The 18,285-nt window shown below is 45.1% G+C and overlaps 1 protein-coding gene across 1 annotated transcript in view; it reads right to left on the reverse strand.

Moving 5' to 3' along the window:
- The window catches only part of LOC134965289 (uncharacterized), a 213,637-nt gene that overhangs the window by 177,882 nt on the left and 17,470 nt on the right, over positions 1-18,285 (reverse strand). The window contains exon 4 of the mRNA XM_063941770.1: positions 13,146-13,220. Within this exon, the coding sequence (XP_063797840.1) occupies positions 13,146-13,220 (75 nt within the window). The remainder of the gene's footprint in view (positions 1-13,145; positions 13,221-18,285) is intronic.

An 18,285-nucleotide genomic window follows, 5' to 3' on the forward strand; every position in this document is an offset into this window, starting at 1 on the left:
CACTTCAGACTGTTCAGTTCCTGTTTTGTTGTCACAAACATGCCCTGCGTTCACCCAGCCACGCCTGTGTTTTTGCAGGCATGCCTGCGTTTTTTCGAACACTCCCTAAAAACGGTCAGTTGACACCCAGAAACGCCCTCTTCCTGTCAATCACTCTGCGGCATCCAGTGCGACTGAAAAGCATCGCTAGACCTTGTGTGAAACTACATCGTTCGTTGTAATAGTACGTTGCGTGTGCACATTGCGTCGCATGTGCAGAAGTGCCATTTTTTGCCTCATCGCTGCACAGCGAACGAATGCAGCTAGCGAACACAGAATGACCACCAATGTGCAAAGATGGAGCTGTACCCCTATGTCAGCCCCCCTACAGTATGCAAGCTTGCAGCAAATGTAGGTGAGATTCTTGCCTATACTGTATAGAAAATGATCTAGACTGCTTGTGAGCAGCTTAACTCAGAACTGTGCCTGCAGCATTTCCTAACTACTGATATGGGAGCACAGTTCTTGCTAGAGTTGTATTCTTAAGAGCTCGCACAAGAGGTATCTGTACATGTAGAAGAATGGCAGGTGAATTTTACAGGGCAGGAGGCTGATACATGTGTGGTGTTTATTACTAAGTTCTGCAAAAGTTTCCTGAGGAGAGTGCCACATCACAGCAAAACGTTTTACAGCTTAAGGTGTGTTCTCACGGTAAGATTTTTTTCTTCCGATTTTGACTATATATTTAAAATCACAAGAAAATTTAGTGCAGACTGCAAGGGGAAAGTCACCTTGCGATCCCGATGCGATACCGATGTGCGGTCTCGCGAGGTCGGTATCGCAAGCCTAGATAGACTGTGCAGGCAAGTCAATTTTGACTATCTAGTACAGTATAAAAGTATAGTCAAAATTGACACTTAGCCAAAATCGTACATTGTAGCACAGTCATCTAGGCTTGCGATACCGACCTAGTCCCTATCGCATAGTGAGAATCAGGGTTTATCCCGTATCTCACCGTGTGTACACAAAGAGACTAGCACATGGAAAAGACAGTCACACCAGACAATGCCAATCTCTATACAGTAGCTCTGTAAAATGTATCAAGATTCCTAAAATAAACAATGGCGATTGCTTTCTCTTTCTATAGCAATCATCAGGGGATCTTTTCAAGTGGAGAGCTTTGATTGTATTGTGAGAACCTTATTTGTATAAAAGCTACTGGAGTGACTTTTAAGGTGGGTACACAGTATACTAGGCGACGTGCTCTATGAGCGACGTCGCCTAGTGTTTCCCCTCCCGGGCTGGTCGGCGGCCGGGCATACACACTCAGTAATATGACGTTCATATCGCTCAGTGCTGTCACACAGCGGCCGGGCCGTGCAGGCAGCTTTTTGTCTTAAGTCCAAATTCAGCTGCCTGCATGGCCGACAGCGAGGGTCGTTAATGACCCGCAGGGCCGCGCATCGCTGGTTGGTGGCGGCATACACACTTTTCAAGAAAGTTAGCGACGTCGCTCAGGAATGGTGAAACTTAGCCACGTCGCTCAGGAATGGTGAAAGTTAGTCACGTCGCTCATTTTCTCGGCAAGTTTGTATAAATCTTCACAGTTTCATATAAACATATCACTTAATTTTCTTAATGATTTCTTTCCCCATGATCCTGCATTTATTGCTGTCATATGTTTATATGTTACTTTCGACTAGTTACTTTTACAATAAGTTGTTTTATAACTGAATAAAATGTAATATTATGAAGCATATCTATCAATGATTGGATAGAGATTTGGGGGTTTATTTACTAAGCCTTGGATGGAGATAAAGTGGACTGAGATAAAGTACCATTGTCAAAAATGGGGTTGAGGTAGAAAAACTGCGCTGTATAGACTTTAGCTGGCCTAGGGGTGGTCACAGGGCTCCCCTGTTGAGCCCAAAAATAGAAATGGATATATGCAATACAGAAAGAGGACTACTCCTGATTGGCGCTTGTCAGATAACACCCACATAAAACATTATGCTTGAGCCATGATTGGTAGAAAAAATAAGGCATGTGTCTATTGTTATGTAAAAACAATCTCTGTTTTAATTTAAACAAACACTTATAAAATGGAAGTAGATAACACAGAGAATCCTACCAAGATGGTGGCCGGATGCCGCAGGTGTTATATGCAAGGTATACCCGGGAAAGATACCCTGCATAAGGCTCCGGAAGGCGAGATTTTCCCTGTGGTATAAACTGAGTCCAAAAAACGTCCTTGGAAGTCCAGAGCACTGGTAGGCTGGTACCAGAGATAAAGTACCAGCCAATCAGCTCCTAACTGTCATTTTTCAAACCCGGCCTGTGACATGGCAGTTAGGAGATGATTGGCTGGGACTTTATCTCCGTTGGATTTATCTCCATCCAAGACTTAGTAAATAGACCCCTGGGGGTCTATACATGAAGAAAACATAAACTTTATTGCTACTTATCACTATACATCGCATTGTTTCGATGCCATGTATAGCTGTAATAAGTAGAGATGAGCGCCTGAAATTTTTCGGGTTTTGTGTTTTGGTTTTGGGTTCGGTTCCGCGGCCGTGTTTTGGGTTCGAACGCGTTTTGGCAAAACCTCACCGAATTTTTTTTGTCGGATTCGGGTGTGTTTTGGATTCGGGTGTTTTTTTCCAAAAACACTAAAAAACAGCTTAAATCATAGAATTTGGGGGTCATTTTGATCCCAAAGTATTATTAACCTCAAAAACCATAATTTACACTCATTTTCAGTCTATTCTGAATACCTCACACCTCACAATATTATTTTTAGTCCTAAAATTTGCACCGAGGTCGCTGTGTGAGTAAGATAAGCGACCCTAGTGGCCGACACAAACACCGGGCCCATCTAGGAGTGGCACTGCAGTGTCACGCAGGATGTCCCTTCCAAAAAACCCTCCCCAAACAGCACATGACGCAAAGAAAAAAAGAGGCGCAATGAGGTAGCTGTGTGAGTAAGATTAGCGACCCTAGTGGCCGACACAAACACCGGGCCCATCTAGGAGTGGCACTGCAGTGTCACGCAGGATGGCCCTTCCAAAAAACCCTCCCCAAACAGCACATGACGCAAAGAAAAAAAGAGGCGCAATGAGGTAGCTGTGTGAGTAAGATTAGCGACCCTAGTGGCCGACACAAACACCGGGCCCATCTAGGAGTGGCACTGCAGTGTCACGCAGGATGGCCCTTCCAAAAAACCCTCCCCAAACAGCACATGACGCAAAGAAAAAAAGAGGCGCAATGAGGTAGCTGACTGTGTGAGTAAGATTAGCGACCCTAGTGGCCGACACAAACACCGGGCCCATCTAGGAGTGGCACTGCAGTGTCACGCAGGATGTCCCTTCCAAAAAACCCTCCCCAAACAGCACATGACGCAAAGAAAAAAAGAGGCGCAATGAGGTAGCTGTGTGAGTAAGATTAGCGACCCTAGTGGCCGACACAAACACCGGGCCCATCTAGGAGTGGCACTGCAGTGTCACGCAGGATGGCCCTTCCAAAAAACCCTCCCCAAACAGCACATGACACAAAGAAAAAAAGAGGCGCAATGAGGTAGCTGTGTGAGTAAGATTAGCGACCCTAGTGGCCGACACAAACACCGGGCACATCTAGGAGTGGCACTGCAGTGTCACGCAGGATGTCCCTTCCAAAAAACCCTCCCCAAACAGCACATGACGCAAAGAAAAAAAGAGGCGCAATGAGGTAGCTGACTGTGTGAGTAAGATTAGCGACCCTAGTGGCCGACACAAACACCGGGCCCATCTAGGAGTGGCACTGCAGTGTCACGCAGGATGTCCCTTCCAAAAAACCCTCCCCAAACAGCACATGACGCAAAGAAAAAAAGAGGCGCAATGAGGTAGCTGACTGTGTGAGTAAGATTAGCGACCCTAGTGGCCGACACAAACACCGGGCCCATCTAGGAGTGGCACTGCAGTGTCACGCAGGATGTCCCTTCCAAAAAACCCTCCCCAAACAGCACATGACGCAAAGAAAAAAAGAGGCGCAATGAGGTAGCTGACTGTGTGAGTTAGATTAGCGACCCTAGTGGCCGACACAAACACCGGGCCCATCTAGGAGTGGCACTGCAGTGTCACGCAGGATGTCCCTTCCAAAAAACCCTCCCCAATCAGCACATGATGCAAAGAAAAAGAAAAGAAAAAAGAGGTGCAAGATGGAATTGTCCTTGGGCCCTCCCACCCACCCTTATGTTGTATAAACAAAACAGGACATGCACACTTTAACCAACCCATCATTTCAGTGACAGGGTCTGCCACACGACTGTGACTGATATGACGGGTTGGTTTGGACCCCCCCCAAAAAAGAAGCAATTAATCTCTCCTTGCACAAACTGGCTCTACAGAGGCAAGATGTCCACCTCATCTTCACCCTCCGATATATCACCGTGTACATCCCCCTCCTCACAGATTATCAATTCGTCCCCACTGGAATCCACCATCTCAGCTCCCTGTGTACTTTGTGGAGGCAATTGCTGCTGGTCAATGTCTCCGCGGAGGAATTGATTATAATTCATTTTAATGAACATCATCTTCTCCACATTTTCTGGATGTAACCTCGTACGCCGATTGCTGACAAGGTGAGCGGCGGCACTAAACACTCTTTCGGAGTACACACTTGTGGGAGGGCAACTTAGGTAGAATAAAGCCAGTTTGTGCAAGGGCCTCCAAATTGCCTCTTTTTCCTGCCAGTATAAGTACGGACTGTGTGACGTGCCTACTTGGATGCGGTCACTCATATAATCCTCCACCATTCTATCAATGTTGAGAGAATCATATGCAGTGACAGTAGACGACATGTCCGTAATCGTTGTCAGGTCCTTCAGTCCGGACCAGATGTCAGCATCAGCAGTCGCTCCAGACTGCCCTGCATCACCGCCAGCGGGTGGGCTCGGAATTCTGAGCCTTTTCCTCGCACCCCCAGTTGCGGGAGAATGTGAAGGAGGAGATGTTGACAGGTCGCGTTCCGCTTGACTTGACAATTTTGTCACCAGCAGGTCTTTCAACCCCAGCAGACCTGTGTCTGCTGGAAAGAGAGATCCAAGGTAGGCTTTAAATCTAGGATCGAGCACGGTGGCCAAAATGTAGTGCTCTGATTTCAACAGATTGACCACCCGTGAATCCTTGTTAAGCGAATTAAGGGCTGCATCCACAAGTCCCACATGCCTAGCGGAATCGCTCCCTTTTAGCTCCTTCTTCAATGCCTCCAGCTTCTTCTGCAAAAGCCTGATGAGGGGAATGACCTGACTCAGGCTGGCAGTGTCTGAACTGACTTCACGTGTGGCAAGTTCAAAGGGCATCAGAACCTTGCACAACGTTGAAATCATTCTCCACTGCACTTGAGACAGGTGCATTCCGCCTACTATATCGTGCTCAATTGTATAGGCTTGAATGGCCTTTTGCTGCTCCTCCAACCTCTGAAGCATATAGAGGGTTGAATTCCACCTCGTTACCACTTCTTGCTTCAGATGATGGCAGGGCAGGTTCAGTAGTTTTTGGTGGTGCTCCAGTCTTCTGTACGTGGTGCCTGTACGCCGAAAGTGTCCCGCAATTTTTCTGGCCACCGACAGCATCTCTTGCACGCCCCTGTCGTTTTTTAAAAAATTCTGCACCACCAAATTCAAGGTATGTGCAAAACATGGGACGTGCTGGAATTTGCCCATATTTAATGCACACACAATATTGCTGGCGTTGTCCGATGCCACAAATCCACAGGAGAGTCCAATTGGGGTAAGCCATTCCGCGATGATCTTCCTCAGTTGCCGTAAGAGGTTTTCAGCTGTGTGCGTATTCTGGAAAGCGGTGATACAAAGCGTAGCCTGCCTAGGAAAGAGTTGGCGTTTGCGAGATGCTGCTACTGGTGCCGCCGCTGCTGTTCTTGCGGCGGGAGTCCATACATCTACCCAGTGGGCTGTCACAGTCATATAGTCCTGACCCTGCCCTGCTCCACTTGTCCACATGTCCGTGGTTAAGTGGACATTGGGTACAACTGCATTTTTTAGGACACTGGTGAGTCTTTTTCTGACGTCCGTGTACATTCTCGGTATCGCCTGCCTAGAGAAGTGGAACCTAGATGGTATTTGGTAACGGGGGCACACTGCCTCAATAAATTGTCTAGTTCCCTGTGAACTAACGGCGGATACCGGACGCACGTCTAACACCAACATAGTTGTCAAGGACTCAGTTATCCGCTTTGCAGTAGGATGACTGCTGTGATATTTCATCTTCCTCGCAAAGGACTGTTGAACAGTCAATTGCTTACTGGAAGTAGTACAAGTGGGCTTACGACTTCCCCTCTGGGATGACCATCGACTCCCAGCGGCAACAACAGCAGCGCCAGCAGCAGTAGGCGTTACACGCAAGGATGCATCGGAGGAATCCCAGGCAGGAGAGGACTCGTCAGAATTGCCAGTGACATGGCCTGCAGGACTATTGGCATTCCTGGGGAAGGAGGAAATTGACACTGAGGGAGTTGGTGGGGTGGTTTGCGTGAGCTTGGTTACAAGAGGAAGGGATTTACTGGTCAGTGGACTGCTTCCGCTGTCACCCAAAGTTTTTGAACTTGTCACTGACTTATTATGAATGCGCTGCAGGTGACGTATAAGGGAGGATGTTCCGAGGTGGTTAACGTCCTTACCCCTACTTATTACAGCTTGACAAAGGGAACACACGGCTTGACACCTGTTGTCCGCATTTCTGGTGAAATACCTCCACACCGAAGAGCTGATTTTTTTGGTATTTTCACCTGGCATGTCAACGGTCATATTCCTCCCACGGACAACAGGTGTCTCCCCGGGTGCCTGACTTAAACAAACCACCTCACCATCAGAATCCTCCTGGTCAATTTCCTCCCCAGCGCCAGCAACACCCATATCCTCCTCATCCTGGTGTACTTCAACACTGACATCTTCAATCTGACTATCAGGAACTGGACTGCGGGTGCTCCTTCCAGCACTTGCAGGGGGCGTGCAAATGGTGGAAGGCGCATGCTCTTCACGTCCAGTGTTGGGAAGGTCAGGCATCGCAACCGACACAATTGGACTCTCCTTGTGGATTTGGGATTTCAAAGAACGCACAGTTCTTTGCGGTGCTTTTGCCAGCTTGAGTCTTTTCAGTTTTCTAGCGAGAGGCTGAGTGCTTCCATCCTCATGTGAAGCTGAACCACTAGCCATGAACATAGGCCAGGGCCTCAGCCGTTCCTTGCCACTCCGTGTGGTAAATGGCATATTGGCAAGTTTACGCTTCTCCTCCGACAATTTTATTTTAGGTTTTGGAGTCCTTTTTTTACTGATATTTGGTGTTTTGGTTTTGACATGCTCTGTACTATGCCATTGGGCATCGGCCTTGGCAGACGACGTTGCTGGCATTTCATCGTCTCGGCCATGACTAGTGGCAGCAGCTTCAGCACGAGGTGGAAGTGGATCTTGATCTTTCCCTAATTTTGGAACCTCAACATTTTTGTTCTCCATATTTTAATAGGCACAACTAAAAGGCACCTCAGGTAAACAATGGAGATGGATGGATTGGATACTAGTATACAATTATGGACGGGCTGCCGAGTGCCGTCACAGAGGTAGCCACAGCCGTGAACTACCGCACTGTACTGTGTCTGCTGCTAATATATAGACTGGTTGATAAAGAGATAGTATACTCGTAACTAGTATGTATGTATAAAGAAAGAAAAAAAACCACGGTTAGGTGGTATATACAATTATGGACGGGCTGCCGAGTGCCGACACAGAGGTAGCCACAGCCGTGAACTACCGCACTGTACTGTGTCTGCTGCTAATATATAGACTGGTTGATAAAGAGATAGTATACTCGTAACTAGTATGTATGTATAAAGAAAGAAAAAAAAACCACGGTTAGGTGGTATATACAATTATGGACGGGCTGCCGAGTGCCGACACAGAGGTAGCCACAGCCGTGAACTACCGCACTGTACTGTGTCTGCTGCTAATATATAGACTGGTTGATAAAGAGATAGTATACTCGTAACTAGTATGTATGTATAAAGAAAGAAAAAAAAACCACGGTTAGGTGGTATATACAATTATGGACGGGCTGCCGAGTGCCGACACAGAGGTAGCCACAGCCGTGAACTACCGCACTGTACTGTGTCTGCTGCTAATATATAGACTGGTTGATAAAGAGATAGTATACTCGTAACTAGTATGTATGTATAAAGAAAGAAAAAAAAACCACGGTTAGGTGGTATATACAATTATGGACGGGCTGCCGAGTGCCGACACAGAGGTAGCCACAGCCGTGAACTACCGCACTGTACTGTGTCTGCTGCTAATATATAGACTGGTTGATAAAGAGATAGTATACTCGTAACTAGTATGTATGTATAAAGAAAGAAAAAAAAACCACGGTTAGGTGGTATATACAATTATGGACGGGCTGCCGAGTGCCGACACAGAGGTAGCCACAGCCGTGAACTACCGCACTGTACTGTGTCTGCTGCTAATATATAGACTGGTTGATAAAGAGATAGTATACTCGTAACTAGTATGTATGTATAAAGAAAGAAAAAAAAACCACGGTTAGGTGGTATATACAATTATGGACGGGCTGCCGAGTGCCGACACAGAGGTAGCCACAGCCGTGAACTACCGCACTGTACTGTGTCTGCTGCTAATATATAGACTGGTTGATAAAGAGATAGTATACTCGTAACTAGTATGTATGTATAAAGAAAGAAAAAAAAACCACGGTTAGGTGGTATATACAATTATGGACGGGCTGCCGAGTGCCGACACAGAGGTAGCCACAGCCGTGAACTACCGCACTGTACTGTGTCTGCTGCTAATATATAGACTGGTTGATAAAGAGATAGTATACTCGTAACTAGTATGTATGTATAAAGAAAGAAAAAAAAACCACGGTTAGGTGGTATATACAATTATGGACGGGCTGCCGAGTGCCGACACAGAGGTAGCCACAGCCGTGAACTACCGCACTGTACTGTGTCTGCTGCTAATATATAGACTGGTTGATAAAGAGATAGTATACTCGTAACTAGTATGTATGTATAAAGAAAGAAAAAAAAACCACGGTTAGGTGGTATATACAATTATGGACGGGCTGCCGAGTGCCGACACAGAGGTAGCCACAGCCGTGAACTACCGCACTGTACTGTGTCTGCTGCTAATATATAGACTGGTTGATAAAGAGATAGTATACTCGTAACTAGTATGTATGTATAAAGAAAGAAAAAAAACCCACGGTTAGGTGGTATATACAATTATGGACGGGCTGCCGAGTGCCGACACAGAGGTAGCCACAGCCGTGAACTACCGCACTGTACTGTGTCTGCTGCTAATATATAGACTGGTTGATAAAGAGATAGTATACTCGTAACTAGTATGTATGTATAAAGAAAGAAAAAAAAACCACGGTTAGGTGGTATATACAATTATGGACGGGCTGCCGAGTGCCGACACAGAGGTAGCCACAGCCGTGAACTACCGCACTGTACTGTGTCTGCTGCTAATATATAGACTGGTTGATAAAGAGATAGTATACTCGTAACTAGTATGTATGTATAAAGAAAGAAAAAAAACCCACGGTTAGGTGGTATATACAATTATGGACGGGCTGCCGAGTGCCGACACAGAGGTAGCCACAGCCGTGAACTACCGCACTGTACTGTGTCTGCTGCTAATATATAGACTGGTTGATAAAGAGATAGTATACTCGTAACTAGTATGTATGTATAAAGAAAGAAAAAAAAACCACGGTTAGGTGGTATATACAATTATGGACGGGCTGCCGAGTGCCGACACAGAGGTAGCCACAGCCGTGAACTACCGCACTGTACTGTGTCTGCTGCTAATATATAGACTGGTTGATAAAGAGATAGTATACTCGTAACTAGTATGTATGTATAAAGAAAGAAAAAAAAACCACGGTTAGGTGGTATATACAATTATGGACGGGCTGCCGAGTGCCGACACAGAGGTAGCCACAGCCGTGAACTACCGCACTGTACTGTGTCTGCTGCTAATATATAGACTGGTTGATAAAGAGATAGTATACTCGTAACTAGTATGTATGTATAAAGAAAGAAAAAAAAACCACGGTTAGGTCACTGGTATATACAATTATGGACGGGCTGCCGAGTGCCGACACAGAGGTAGCCACAGCCGTGAACTACCGCACTGTACTGTGTCTGCTGCTAATATATAGACTGGTTGATAAAGAGATAGTATACTCGTAACTAGTATGTATGTATAAAGAAAGAAAAAAAAACCACGGTTAGGTGGTATATACAATTATGGACGGGCTGCCGAGTGCCGACACAGAGGTAGCCACAGCCGTGAACTACCGCACTGTACTGTGTCTGCTGCTAATATATAGACTGGTTGATAAAGAGATAGTATACTCGTAACTAGTATGTATGTATAAAGAAAGAAAAAAAAACCACGGTTAGGTGGTATATACAATTATGGACGGGCTGCCGAGTGCCGACACAGAGGTAGCCACAGCCGTGAACTACCGCACTGTACTGTGTCTGCTGCTAATATATAGACTGGTTGATAAAGAGATAGTATACTCGTAACTAGTATGTATGTATAAAGAAAGAAAAAAAAACCACGGTTAGGTCACTGGTATATACAATTATGGACGGGCTGCCGAGTGCCGACACAGAGGTAGCCACAGCCGTGAACTACCGCACTGTACTGTGTCTGCTGCTAATATAGACTGGTTGATAAAGAGATAGTATACTACTAATATTATATACTGGTGGTCAGGTCACTGGTCACTAGTCACACTGGCAGTGGCACTCCTGCAGCAAAAGTGTGCACTGTTTAATTTTAATATAATATTATGTACTCCTGGCTCCTGCTATAACCTATAACTGGCACTGCAGTAGTGCTCCCCAGTCTCCCCCACAATTATAAGCTGTGTGAGCTGAGCAGTCAGACAGATATATAATATATATAGATGATGCAGCACACTGGCCTGAGCCTGAGCAGTGCACACAGATATGGTATGTGACTGAGTCACTGTGTGCTGTGTATCGCTTTTTTCAGGCAGAGAACGGATTATAAATAAAACTGGTGGTCACTGGTCACTATCAGCAAAACTCTGCACTGTACACTACTGAGTACTCCTAATGCTCCCCAAAATTAGTAAATCAAGTGTCTCTCTAATCTATTCTAATTCTAAACGGAGAGGACGCCAGCCACGTCCTCTCCCTATCAATCTCAATGCACGTGTGAAAATGGCGGCGACGCGCGGCTCCTTATATAGAATCCGAGTCTCGCGATAGAATCCGAGCCTCGCGAGAATCCGACAGCGTCATGATGACGTTCGGGCGCGCTCGGGTTAACCGAGCAAGGCGGGAAGATCCGAGTCGCTCGGACCCGTGAAAAAAAACATGAAGTTCTGGCGGGTTCGGATTCAGAGAAACCGAACCCGCTCATCTCTAGTAATAAGTAGCAATTCATGTATACTCACCCATCTGGTGATGCGCTGCTGAATCCAGGGGTCCAGCGGTGAGGTCTTCTCCAGGCAGTACCCTTTCCGATGCGTGGAGTCCTCCGGCGGGTCCCGCTGTGCATGTGCCACGGTCTGGCCTCCCGGAAGGCCGCAGTGGCAGCTGGGAGGTCAGGGGGTGGAGCCAGCGTCGGGTGCCAGGCAGAGACCAGGGAAGCATTGAGCTTCCCTTTCGTCTCCACACCGCAGTTCAGGTTACGCCATCCTGAAATGGCAAGTCTGAACGCCATGGAGAAGCGGATCACACTCACCATATAAAAGTATGATGTTGCGATTCAAGCACAGAACGGGTGTGCCGCTAGGGAAGTCAGTGACTTCTCCACGGTAACCCGCTCTGCATATTGCACTAGGCAGAGAAAAGCCCTGTTTAATGCAAAACAGGGCTTTTCTCTGCTACATGAATAGACCCCAAAGTGGCAAGAGATGAGTGCCAACCAGCGCCTAACTGCCATGTTACAGACTGTTTGAAAAATGACTGTTAGATGTGGATTGGTTGGTACTTTATCTCTCTCCACTTTATCTCTGTGCAAGGCTTCATACATCCCCCCATATCATAATATATTATATTATAATAGACTGTTGTTAATTAAAGTTCTGCTATTATATTTGTTTTAACTGGAGTATAGCCATTTGCTCTTTATTAGAGCCTTCATAACCAACGAGTATCATGTTACACCTTTCCTGCTGTCCAATCTGCATTCTGAGTCATGTTCACATCTTTTGTATCAGCTTTGCCCTCTTTTAGATTGCAAGCTCTTGTGAGTAAAGCCCTTCCTAACCTTGGTTTTAAAGTCTGCACTTTTTTTTAACTAAAGGGGGGTACACAAGGAGAGATTCATCCTTAAAATCTAAGCATTCTGACTAGATTGCTTAGATTTTAAGCATGGATCTCTCGTGTGTATGCCCCCCAGCGATAGAGATGCACGGCCCTGCGCGTCGCTATCACCGGTGCTAGATTGGCCTGTGTGTACTGGCCTTATCTTCTATATCCTTGTTTTCCATGTGATCAGTTTCCCCTACTCTCTGGTACTGCAGAGCACTGCAGCATCTTACAGATCAGAGATATAATAATAATAATAATAATAATAATAACTTTCACTAAAATATTTTGTAAATTTCTTTGCGGAAATTTTAAACACAATAAAAGTATGAAATCAAGTGAGGGGATGACATATGAGGATTCCAATGGCCACTTAGCTACTTCTGTTTGTGCCTGTGGCTGAGGGCGGTGATAGTAAGAAAACATCTAGTAGAACACTAGTTACACACTGCGATGTAAATTTACTGTTGCCCGTAGCAACCAATTAGATTTTAGCTATCATTTCTCTACTGTATTCTGGAAAATGATAGAATTTGATTGGTCGCTACGGTCAACAAATCCACTTGTCTGCTTTAGAAGCGTTTGTAAATCTACCCCTTCATGTTTAACAGGATCAAGTTGTTTTTTTGTTTTGTGGGTAAATTAACTAAAACTTGAACTAAAACTTTAAACATATTCCCTTTATCTTCCAAGCTGGTAGTTGAATAACTTGGATTGTTCAGTATTACATTTAGCATACGGCAATGAACCGTCTACAATCCGCAAATCCACTAATACTGTATATTGATGTAATTTTCATTTACCACAAGATCGAAGAGATCTGTTACAAGGCATATCTTTACGGGAAGATTTGTAGGTGAATTTTCAGCACCCATGTCCTGCAATAAGATAAAAAGAAAACGAATTATAGGGAGTAGTAAAGAAAGCACATTGCTCCCTGTGAGATTACATTTACTGTAATGCAAAATATTCTCATATTTACTTTGCATCTATTATTAGTTACATCATGTCTCATTATACAGCAAGCTGCTTCCTGTGTAAATAATTTGAGTGTACATATTGTAATTTAAATGGCAATCAGCCTGAATAAGAAAATGAAGTGCAAATGTGGACGGATCCCACAGGATAATGGTTATGGGTCTCTAGGTCGACACCAAATGGTCGACAGAGTCAAAAGGTCAACATGGAAATGGTCAACAAATAAAAAGGTTGACATGAGTTTTTAATTTTTTGGGGTGTGAAATTTTACCTTGCAGCACATGGAACTCCAGTTAGTGCACCACGTCCTCTCACATGGCTCGTTTTGCTCGCCATGCTTCAGGCAATGTGACTCGCTCTCCTACCGCTGCGCTTGGCACAGGTTACTTTTCACAATCATAGCCCATGTGCATGGAAAAGTATTAAAAAGTTGAAGAAATAAAAAAAAACTAAAAAAACTTTGGTCGACCTTTTCCTGTGTTGACCATTTTCATGTTGACCATTTGAACCTGACGACCTTTTGACATACTTGCCTACACTCCCGGAAGCTGTGGGAGACTAGCTATTTTTGGAGTAGTTCCCCGCAGCCCCGTAAGAGTAGGTGGCTCTCCCACATCCTGCCCGCTTCCTAGTGATGCAGGCAGGATGGTGTGATAATTAACGGAAATTGCGGAGAGCTGGAAGTAAGCGTATCTAAATGACTGGCATTGTCGTTTAGCTCCGCCCCTTGACATGGACCAGCAAATCGCGTGTGGTTTCTGTGTTGTGTGTGGGGCCTATAGCTCCACCTTTCATCAAGCACCTGCGAATTGTAGGTTTTTCACAGTATTGGGGCAGGGCCAAATGACACAACCATTCAGCCCCGCCCCCTGAAGTGGCACATACAGTAGTGTCTTTTCTCTGGGCTTTCTTTGCCTTTTGACCACGTCAACCATATGCATGTCAACCATTTGTATTGACCTATTGACTGTCAACCTTTTCACTGTCTACCTATCATCTGGATACCAAGGATAACAATAAATGCAATGAATTGGAATATGCATGCACAGATGGACAGGGCTTGAGCATGTGGTCGGTTTGACAGATCCATCAACTCTTGTGGGCAGATGTACTCAGCATTGGAGAGGGATAAAGTGGAGGGCGATAAACTAACCACCAATCAGCTCCTGTCATTTTCTAAATACAGCTACAACATGGCAATTAGAAGCTAATGGGCTGGTACTTTATCTCTCTTCACTTTTTCTATCTCCACGGGTTAGTACATCATCCCTTTTGCGTGAAATGGTGATTTCTTGAAGTCAACTAAGCATGGAAAAGATCTGTCTAATGTGAGTGTCATGGTAGAGTTACTGTATGCGCTCGTAGACAGACCAGCAGGAAGTCATGACTGTGAATGTGCCGTGATTGTGACTATTCATGCCCCACTGTGATACGATCGTAGGTGCGCCTGCACCCATGTGATCGTATGCATGTGCACATTCACGGAACTAATCACAGCAAATGACCTGTGTTTGCCACAATTAGAGTGTAAGGTGACAAGTGTCACATCTGTAAGATAGTAAGCAGCAGTGATGGATCCAGAGAAGCAATCACCCCTCATTACACACAACTTCTCTATAGACACTTCAGGCAGCCGCAACCTCTCTCGCCTTCCTGGTGCCAAGTCTCCTTCCAAGAGCCAAGCTCTCAACTGGCTCCCCCTCCTCATTGACTGGCCACCTACTGCCAATGTGCTATTGCTCAGTTAGTGAGGTGGTGGAGCCAGCTGACAGCTCAGCCCTGGTGGTGGTAGTTTGGTGGCATCATTTTGTGGAAATCCTGTCATGAAAATGGGCCTTTTTTTCTGTGGATGTCTGGAGTGGGAGCTCCATCCTCCCCATTGTTAATTTTGTCACATCTATTGTGCTTATTGTTTTTGAGGTTGTTGCGACCATTACAATAAGACATATTTTCTATATTCTGCCATAATCAGTTCTTTTATCTGGTGTGGTACAACTCGCACACTCATAGTTATGGCCCTGGGAGTAGCAATGTGCTTTTCTACTTGTGGGCACCTTGCACTACAGGGTATAGAGCACATTTTCTCCTGGGGATCATTTTATTCTGCTCACCATATTGCAACAGCACGTAAGTAAGAGCCACTGTAACATAGGCAACCCAGCTGCTACTGCACTAATTAGGCTAAGTCAAGGGAGACCCATGTATCCCCTTCTATACTGTCAGCCCCCCAAGTGACCACAATTTACTTAAGGAGCAGCGTCTCTAAATCTAGGTTCGAATAAGGGTGCGTACCCCACTCACAGTAAATCAGGTAAGTACAGTCTCATAAAGGTATCTTTTAATGGATCAAAGAAATCCTCATATCCCACAAGGTTTTCCTTGTCTGTAACGCTTCGACATCTGTACCGTGAGTAGCCCCATGGAAATTTGAACACTACATTAGAGATGAGCGGGTTCGGTTTCTCTGAATCCGAACCCGCCAGAACTTCATGTTTTTTTTCACGGGTCCGAGCGACTCGGATCTTCCCGCCTTGCTCGGTTAACCCGAGCGCGCCCGAACGTCATCATGACGCTGTCGGATTCTCGCGAGGCTCGGATTCTATCGCGAGACTCGGATTCTATATAAGGAGCCGCGCGTCGCCGCCATTTTCACACGTGCATTGAGATTGATAGGGAGAGGACGTGGCTGGCGTCCTCTCCGTTTAGAATAGATTAGAGAGACACTTGATTTACTAATTTTGGGGAGCATTAGGAGTACTCAGTACAGTGCAGAGTTTTGCTGATAGTGACCACCAGTTTTATTTATAATCCGTTCTCTGCCTGAAAAAAGCGATACACAGCACACAGTGACTCAGTCACATACCATATCTGTGTGCACTGCTCAGGCTCAGGCCAGTGTGCTGCATCATCTATTATCTATATATAATATTATATATATCTGTCTGACTGCTCAGCTCACACAGCTTATAATTGTGGGGGAGACTGGGGAGCACTACTGCAGTGCCAGTTATAGGTTATAGCAGGAGCCAGGAGTACATAATATATTATATAGTGAGTGACCACCAGACACACAGTGCAGTTTATTTAATATATCCGTTCTCTGCCTGAAAAAAGCGATACACACAGTGACTCAGTCAGTCACATACCATATCTGTGTGCACTGCTCAGGCTCAGGCCAGTGTGCTGCATCATCTATATATATTATATATCTGTCTGACTGCTCAGCTCACACAGCTTATAATTGTGGGGGAGACTGGGGAGCACTACTGCAGTGCCAGTTATAGGTTATAGCAGGAGCCAGGAGTACATAATATTATATTAAAACAGTGCACACTTTTGCTGCAGGAGTGCCACTGCCAGTGTGACTAGTGACCAGTGACCTGACCACCAGTATATATAATATTAGTAGTAGTATACTATCTCTTTATCAACCAGTCTATATTAGCAGCAGACACAGTACAGTGCGGTAGTTCACGGCTGTGGCTACCTCTGTGTCGGCACTCGGCAGCCCGTCCATAATTGTATATACCACCTAACCGTGGTTTTTTTTTCTTTCTTTATACATACATACTAGTTACGAGTATACTATCTCTTTATCAACCAGTCTATAATAGCAGCAGACACAGTACAGTGCGGTAGTTCACGGCTGTGGCTACCTCTGTGTCGGCACTCGGCAGCCCGTCCATAATTGTATATACCACCTAACCGTGGTTTTTTTTTCTTTCTTTATACATACATACTAGTTACGAGTATACTATCTCTTTATCAACCAGTCTATATATTAGCAGCAGACACAGTACAGTGCGGTAGTTCACGGCTGTGGCTACCTCTGTGTCGGCACTCGGCAGCCCGTCCATAATTGTATATACCACCTAACCGTGGTTTTTTTTTCTTTCTTTATACATACATACTAGTTACGAGTATACTATCTCTTTATCAACCAGTCTATATATTAGCAGCAGACACAGTACAGTGCGGTAGTTCACGGCTGTGGCTACCTCTGTGTCGGCACTCGGCAGCCCGTCCATAATTGTATATACCACCTAACCGTGGTTTTTTTTTCTTTCTTTATACATACATACTAGTTACGAGTATACTATCTCTTTATCAACCAGTCTATATATTAGCAGCAGACACAGTACAGTGCGGTAGTTCACGGCTGTGGCTACCTCTGTGTCGGCACTCGGCAGCCCGTCCATAATTGTATATACCACCTAACCGTGGTTTTTTTTTCTTTCTTTATACATACATACTAGTTACGAGTATACTATCTCTTTATCAACCAGTCTATATATTAGCAGCAGACACAGTACAGTGCGGTAGTTCACGGCTGTGGCTACCTCTGTGTCGGCACTCGGCAGCCCGTCCATAATTGTATATACCACCTAACCGTGGTTTTTTTTTCTTTCTTTATACATACATACTAGTTACGAGTATACTATCTCTTTATCAACCAGTCTATATATTAGCAGCAGACACAGTACAGTGCGGTAGTTCACGGCTGTGGCTACCTCTGTGTCGGCACTCGGCAGCCCGTCCATAATTGTATATACCACCTAACCGTGGTTTTTTTTTCTTTCTTTATACATACATACTAGTTACGAGTATACTATCTCTTTATCAACCAGTCTATATATTAGCAGCAGACACAGTACAGTGCGGTAGTTCACGGCTGTGGCTACCTCTGTGTCGGCACTCGGCAGCCCGTCCATAATTGTATATACCACCTAACCGTGGTTTTTTTTTCTTTCTTTATACATACATACTAGTTACGAGTATACTATCTCTTTATCAACCAGTCTATATATTAGCAGCAGACACAGTACAGTGCGGTAGTTCACGGCTGTGGCTACCTCTGTGTCGGCACTCGGCAGCCCGTCCATAATTGTATATACCACCTAACCGTGTTTTTTTTTTCTTTCTTTATACATACATACTAGTTACGAGTATACTATCTCTTTATCA

Source organism: Pseudophryne corroboree, chromosome 10 (genome assembly GCF_028390025.1).
Source record: "Pseudophryne corroboree isolate aPseCor3 chromosome 10, aPseCor3.hap2, whole genome shotgun sequence".
Lineage (NCBI taxonomy): Eukaryota > Metazoa > Chordata > Amphibia > Anura > Myobatrachidae > Pseudophryne > Pseudophryne corroboree.